This window comes from Rhagoletis pomonella, unplaced genomic scaffold (genome assembly GCF_013731165.1).
Source record: "Rhagoletis pomonella isolate Grant_MI unplaced genomic scaffold, Rhpom_1.0 Rhpom_scaffold_00005, whole genome shotgun sequence".
Lineage (NCBI taxonomy): Eukaryota > Metazoa > Arthropoda > Insecta > Diptera > Tephritidae > Rhagoletis > Rhagoletis pomonella.
Genome location: NW_023458559.1, coordinates 14,454,394 through 14,461,977, shown reverse-complemented (window position 1 = coordinate 14,461,977; position 7,584 = coordinate 14,454,394). Strand labels below are relative to the sequence as shown.

The 7,584-nt window shown below is 34.9% G+C and overlaps 1 protein-coding gene across 1 annotated transcript in view; it reads left to right on the top strand.

Annotated features, from left to right (window-relative positions):
- The first annotated feature begins 4,308 nt into the window (after nucleotides 1-4,308).
- Nucleotides 4,309-7,584, top strand: part of LOC118738734 (glutactin-like) — a 63,905-nt gene continuing 60,629 nt past the window's right edge. The window contains exon 1 of the mRNA XM_036469666.1: nucleotides 4,309-4,727. Coding sequence (XP_036325559.1) covers nucleotides 4,368-4,727 — 360 coding nt within the window. The 5' untranslated portion in view covers nucleotides 4,309-4,367. The remainder of the gene's footprint in view (nucleotides 4,728-7,584) is intronic.

Sequence of the window (7,584 nt, the reverse complement as noted above, 5' to 3'; positions counted from 1 at the left end):
GTCCCTCGCTGCCTCCCTTTTTCAATAGTTTCGAACTAGTTCAAAATTCGCCAGATGAGATCTAGTTCGTTCTGCATCCCTTTTTCTATAGTTTTGAAGCAGTTATAAATTCGTCATTTTAGATATAGATTTCTAAAATTGTTTTTTAAAAGTACCACATATCGTACACGCGTCGCTTACGCTCGTTTAGCACCTGCTAACTCTCTGCCCATGCCTGTTTATGAATAATTCGTTGACGGTGGGCTCGATAACAGCTAGTATGCCATGTTAAGAAGGCTTATCCAACTACACAATAATTGAGAGAGCCCTCGTACATATGTACATATGTGTATACATTAGGCTGGTTCAATTTTTATTTTAATAAATCGCATGGTGTTTCCTGATTCTGCAGATAATTCTAAGAGAAAGTATAGAAAAAACCATGGGTTGGAAATGAGTTTCGAGCCTGCGCACTTTTAATAGAAAAAATTACCTTTTCACGACATTAAACTTTTTAACATTTTCTTAGAACTTTTGTATATAGAGGTTTACGCCGACAGGCTTTGCGGCGGCGGCGACGCCGGCGCGTCTGGAAACGCCGGCGCTACTGCCCATAAGGTAGATTGCAAAGAGCCATGAGGCTTCTAATCTTATGTCATCAGTTTATAATTCTATTTAATTCATTCATTGAATTCAAATGTTGAGTGACTGCTGCTGATGGATGGGCGAACACAAGAAAGTCTATATAGTATATACATTAGGTTTCCCATCGAAAACGTTTTTTTTTTTTTGAAAATTTAAAGACCCTAACCCCTAATTTGATCCGATTTTATGAGAAATATTATTGCCTATTTTTATAGATTTTTTAAAGGCCATTTAGAGGTCGCGGCCTGTCGACATAGTTTAGAAAATACGATTTTCTAGATTCATGAGTTTTTGAATGACTATTTTTGCTTGAATTTCAAAGAATTTTTAAAATTTTGACCATCGATAATTTCCACAATTTGAAAATATATAGTACTAACGTACAAAAAAACGATTTTCGATGGGCACCCTAATATATATACATGTACTCTACAAATCCGTATGTACTATTTCAATTTAAAGAAATAAAAACATTTAAAGGTTAAGTTATTGGGGTAATTTATGTCGCTATCAAGAAATGTTTGCAATAAGCTTATCAACCGTTATGTTAAATTACGGAGTTCTTACGATTTTCGCGGGTTATATATTGAAAATAAGGTCGGCCTACTTTGTTCCAAAAGTTTAACCCATCAACTGCCAGCAGAACGGGCCTTTTTGACCCACTGTTTGAAAAATGGCTTATAAATAGTTAAAATTTCCACTAATATATTAAGCGCCAAATTTTTCTAAACAGAACAGAATGTAATGCAAAATAACAGTAATTTTTACCAAAAAGGGGGACTTTAACTCTGTGTAGAAAATATTGCGATGCCCGGTAGTAAAACCTTCCTGGGGTTTGTCCACTACTTAGGAATACTAACGTAATTTTCACACAGCCTCCTAGTTTTTGTATACGTCTGTTGGACCCCAGAATAAAGTAACTTACGAATGCAAAAATTAGCATAAAAAGTGTTTGCTTTTTATTAAAATTCTGATTAAAATATTTAAAAAAACACACAGGAAAATCAACTAGTCTTTGTTTTATCTACAATAATTGAGGAGTTAGATGCAATAAGGGCGCTTCTGTTAAAACTGCTTTCTGGGATATTGGCGTTAAAGTTTTTGATGTGTATAACTTTCTTGTTGATTTAGTTTATAAAAAAGTAGTATTGTTGTAGTATTAAAAAAAATTTTCTACTGCGGAAAAAATCGTCAGATTACCAGTATTCGACCCTAATTTAACTGTAATAAACGCTTTCGATCGAAAAACGTGTTACCTATGTTTTTTTCTGAGTTACGCTTTTTTTGAAATGTTCAGTGGCCCAGACTATACAAAAAAAACTTCTTTTAAAAATGTAATTTTCATTTCGTAAAATAGTGTTTTTATACGAGTAGTATTTAGTTCCTTCAAACGATGTATTTCAATGTGCATACAACATGAAAATTTTGTACAAAATTCCTTAGGCGCCGAACGCCGCCGCCGCCGCGCCGTTATTTTCGTAACTCGGCGGCGGCGCGTGTGAAATAACAAAAAACGTCGGCGGCGGCGGCGTGGCCCGGCGGCGTATACCTCTACTGCACAGTGTGTCAGTCCAGGATATTCCGTAATGTGGCATCAGTCAAGTGCAACAATTGCCACTGGGCATGCTCAAGACTACGCACCACGCGTTATTGGACTAGGGACTATGAGGGCCCATGCTGTGTGCTCGGTCACAAATACCAACTGCGACCCCGCCCACTACAACGACAGGGCAACAGCCTTTTCAACAGCAAGCAGAGCACGTGGCGGCCAGGCAACATACCTAACGAACACCTCACATACCAATAAGTCTCCCTAGGCACACGAAGGTTTTACAATTTAACTACCCTGTGAATGTCCCGCACTGGGAAGGAGCAGACTAAGGTTCATGGACGCCGGAACCATTGGAGACGTGAGCTATAAAGTGGGCATAAAGATAAGGCAATTGCTAAAATTTTCCATTGCTGGTTAAACGAGATTCCTTGTGGTACCAAAACGGGCCCAATGATGGGCCTATGTCTGTCTACCAGTAGCCACTGTAACCTAACCTAATCTAATTATGTATTGTCCGTATTTCGAAATGATGATGAACTAGATTCAAGCATCCATATACATACATAGATTAAAGCTACTCTCACAACGTCTTACTTTCACATAATTTATGCGTATGAACAATTCTGTAATGATAACCCAAGGCGAAATTTTTTTTCTTAGTATTAGAACATTGCAGCATAGGAGATAAGGACTATGTAAGTATGTATGTACATTAGACTGCATCACCAAAAAAAGTTGCGGTTTTTCCGCCGGGATTACTATATTTATTATATTTTAAGACGTCCACCAAAATATTTCGTAAAAATATTAAGATCTAAGTGAGCGGGACCGATTTGAAAATACCTCCAAAAATGAAGTTTTTTATGAATAAAAATAGTTTCTTAAAGAACAATTTTTAAAAAGTCCCCTCAGAAGACAAATTGGAATAAGCTTAAAAAATCTGCATAAAAATATTTAAAAATCTTTTCAATGGAATCGTAAGAATGAGATTTTTGATGCTGTTTTTTTACTTTTTTCAAAGATTGATTTACGAAAAACTTGAATAACTGGACCAAAAATGTTCTGATTTAGACTTATGGGATCTCAGTAGAAAGGTATTTTCACACCGTTTTTATTTCTGGCCAAAAAAATCGTCATTCGTGACCCATCTTTTTTTTCGAATACCAAAGATCTTAATTCAACTTTGAATGAGGTTCGTTTCTCCTACCTTTCTCTTCCATCCTTTGAATAAGTTTATTAGCAAATAAATGAAAAGGGTGAGAAAATACCTTTCCAATGACACCTCTTAAGTCTAAATCGGAAGAGTTTAGGTTCAGTTATTCAGTCATCATCACGATTCCGTAAACATCATAAAGAAACTATTTTTATTCATAAAACCATTTTTGGAGGTATTTTCAAATAGGGCCAGCTCACTTAAATCTTAATCTTTTTCCGAAATATTTTGGTGGACGTCTTAAAATATAATAGATTTTATAATTCCAATGGAAAAATAGTACCGATTTTTTTTTGTATGGGGAGTGATGCAGTCTAATGTACATATATGTATGCATGTACATTGGGCGGGTTAATTTTGTTTACTATGCGTGTATAGCATAGGAAAATTCTACGTGTAACTCTAAGCAAATTTACCGAAGGAAACGTAGGTCTAAGATCAATTTTGGGTTTGCCAAATTGCGAAAATAGGTATCGAAGAAAATGTGAAAATTTTCACTGTGGCGCCTTCTGGTGGAAGTTTTAAGAAAAAGTTAAGTTAAAAATATGATTTATACAAAATTTATGCACTTCTTTACGACACTACAACAAAATGCTAAGAAACCTATTTTAGCAATTTGGCAAACTCCAAAATAATTTTGGACCTATGGTTTCTTCGGCAAATTTGCTTAGAATTACACGTAGAATCCTTCTGTGCTATACACGCATAGTAGAAAAAATGTCCAAGACAAATTGACCCTCCCTAATATACATATACATACAAATGTATAAAAAACAATAAAATACTGCAATGCAAGCGATACAATAAATAATAATTTGTGCGTATGTACATACGTATGTAAGTATATGTACATTTGTACATACTTATACATAGATAATCTACTGAACTATGCTTAAGTTGTGCTGCCCGGCGGCTTGGAAATATTAGTTTAGTCGCGCTATCACGGCATTCACTTGCATACGATTCGGTTAAAGCAAAATGCTACTCCGAGTGAAAAGATATCCGCCATTTTTGTGTGTGCACTTTACTTTAGTCCTTGTGTTATCCTTGTGCACTGCACAACGCTGGCCATATGATGATTACGATATTCAAGGTGGCGAAGTTGAAACAGAAAACGAGCCTTCTAAAAACATAGGTTCATATAATCTGCCAGATGGGTCTCTGGTTCGGCCTATGCCCAGGCTTGGGTCTTTACCGGTGCAATCGGATGAATTAATCGTACCGGGCTTGGGTGTAGTTCGTGGTAAAACAGGATACAAACTCATTAAAGGAAGACCAATAAATTCGTACCTTGGAGTGAAATATGGAGTTGTCCGTCCCGGTTTGGGACGCTTTCAAGTAAGTGAATGTTTTTAACCTCATGTACCATTAAATATATATACATACCATCAGATTCAAAATTTATACCTCCAAATATACAAAATACGTCGGTAACAAAAGCCATAATCCCTTTTTGATACACTAAGACACAGGGTACTAAATATGGGAAATTTTACCAATTTTGGGGCAAATATTAATTATAGCTAAACAAGTAGGTAAATGATTTAAAAAACATGAGTTTTTTTTAATAACGGGCATATAATATGCCACATTATTGCAGAAAAAACAAATGTTAACCCTTGAATACTGAAGGTTTTAAGAGGGCCACTTCTTAATTTGGGGTTTTATGCCGGTTTTTTATAATCGCGTAATATAACCTGAGGGGCTTGAATTTCCTAATATGCATACTGAAAATATAAAAGCAGCAACCTTTGGAGGAACAAAGCTATAAACGTCCTTTTGTTCATTTTACTGAGTTCTAAAGTGCAAACGGTAAATATGTAGTCCACTACTGACAGTATCAAGATTACCTACAAAAAAGCTGTTTTCTCAGAAATCTCATAAATCATAACTTCATATTTGGCAGAAAAACTCAAAATAGACATGTTTTTTTACGTATACGTACGGCATTGGTCACATCAGCTCAGTAACTGTTCCGATTGCACCTTCTGAACGCATATTTGGCAGAAAAACTCAAAATAGACATGTTTTTTTACGTATACGTACGGCATTCGTCATATCAGCTCAGTAACTATTCCGATTGCACCTTCTGAACGCGTTGTTGCGTATTTCTGACAACTCAGCAGTTGATTTTTTAGAAGATGGTAATATTTTTCTAATCATTTGAGACAACATGTTTGTGTACCTTCGACAATTGAATTTGACAGCTTATGTATCAAGACTTTCAAAAGACGCATAACAACAAACTCAATAGAATTCTAGATCTCATTTTTGTCAAAATTCGTTATCACCTACGGATAAGCATCATATTTCCTTGGTACTTAAATTAAATGCTTATGAATTCAATACAAGCGTTCAAGAGGAAAGACTAGCATTTAACTATAATAAATGTGATTTTTCTCGGGTTGATAACTCTTTAATTGAAGTTGACTGGGAAAAATTGTTCATAAGTTCGGACGTTGCCCAATGTTTTTCTATTTTTAAATCACAAGTGGTTGAGATCTGTCGCCTATATATCCCTTTAATTAAAAAAAGGCAGTACAAGCTTCCGTGGTACACACGTGAGCTAAAAAGTCTTAAAAATAAGCGTAATAAATTCTTTAGAAGCTTAAAAAACACAACAAAGAGGATGATTATGCAATGTATCAACATTACTCAAAAAAGTTCAATTGTTTGAATAAATTTCTATATAAGAATTATATTTTAAGTGTAGAATACAGTATTAAATCTAGGGTTGCCAGATTTTGAAACGGAGAAAGGAGTACATTAATATTTTCGATAGGAAAAAAGCAGTACATGACATAAGAAAGGAGTACAATTTTTTTTTAATTTTTTGTGCAATTTATTGTTACAAATTACCATTAATTAGGTAAAAACAAACAAAGATATCTTAAAACACTTTTCAAAGCAACAATAAATGTGAACAAGTAATTTTTACCAAAAAAAAAACCGACTTCAACTCTCATATAAAAAAAAAATATATATATATATATCTCATGGTCCACTGATCGGATCTTAACCAGATTAGTATGGGACCACCTCTGAGACACTACCTTTCCGATGCAAATATATATAGATTTTTATATGAGAGTTGAAGTCGGTTCTTTTTTGCTAAAAAATTACTTGTTAACTTTATTTATTTTCGATGGTCATATTATTGCCTTTTTATAATCAGGCAATATTAAAACAGAATTTTTCACCATCGAATAAACAGTGAGTTAAATATTTGCAAATTATTTTTATTTGCAAATAGCTTACGTATAAACATAGTAACACTTAACTTTGCTTACTAAGGGCCGGTTGTTCAATGTCTGATTAGCACAAATCGGAGGTAGAAGCTCGTTCAAAGTGTGATTGTGAAGTTCCACATATACACGTGCGCGAAGCTGTTGCGCTTGTTACGAGAACAGCCCAGCCAGCAAAAAAACCTAAAACTAATCCGAAAGCGGGAAAAAAGTGGATGAAACGCGGTGTGAGGACTAAGGCTTTCTGCTCATTGGTCGTCCAATCATAGTTGAGTCATAGTTATCGTCATGAAGCAACGATTACATGACGATTACACTTCTGCACACTTGGTCGTGATATTTCAATTCATTTGGCGTCTAAAAATTCACTTGGAGCAGGTATTTTCTGTTTTTTTTTGGTTGATATTTTCGCGAAATATTTACAAAAACCTGCAATTTTTTAAATATAGACTGTGCTGCAACATTTCTAGACGTAATTTTCCAGTAATATCTCTTCTTTTCTTTTCCTGGAATGTGTTTTGTGTATGCACACAGAGACTTAATACAATTTCGTCATATTTTATAGTTAAAACGCTCATATTTATTAAATTTTAATGCAATTATCCACTTTTTAATAATTTCCACAGATTTTATGCAAAAAAAATACTAATTTTTTATACAATTTTAATGCAAATATTAACTTTTTCACTAATTTTCCCCCATAAAATGTAAACAAACAATGCGTGCACAACGATTAGCAAACGACAGTGCCGTACTTATCCGTTTCTGCATCTTCTACGATTTGCCGATAACTAGCCGATAACGACAAGTGTGCAGATCTCCTTTGAAATGCTTGTGCTCGGCTCAAAATTTCAGGGCGAGACGTTAACGCAACTATGATTGGACGACAAGTGTGCAGATAGCCTAAATATCCGCGGAATTTAGCCCACACGAACACAAACCCCTACACC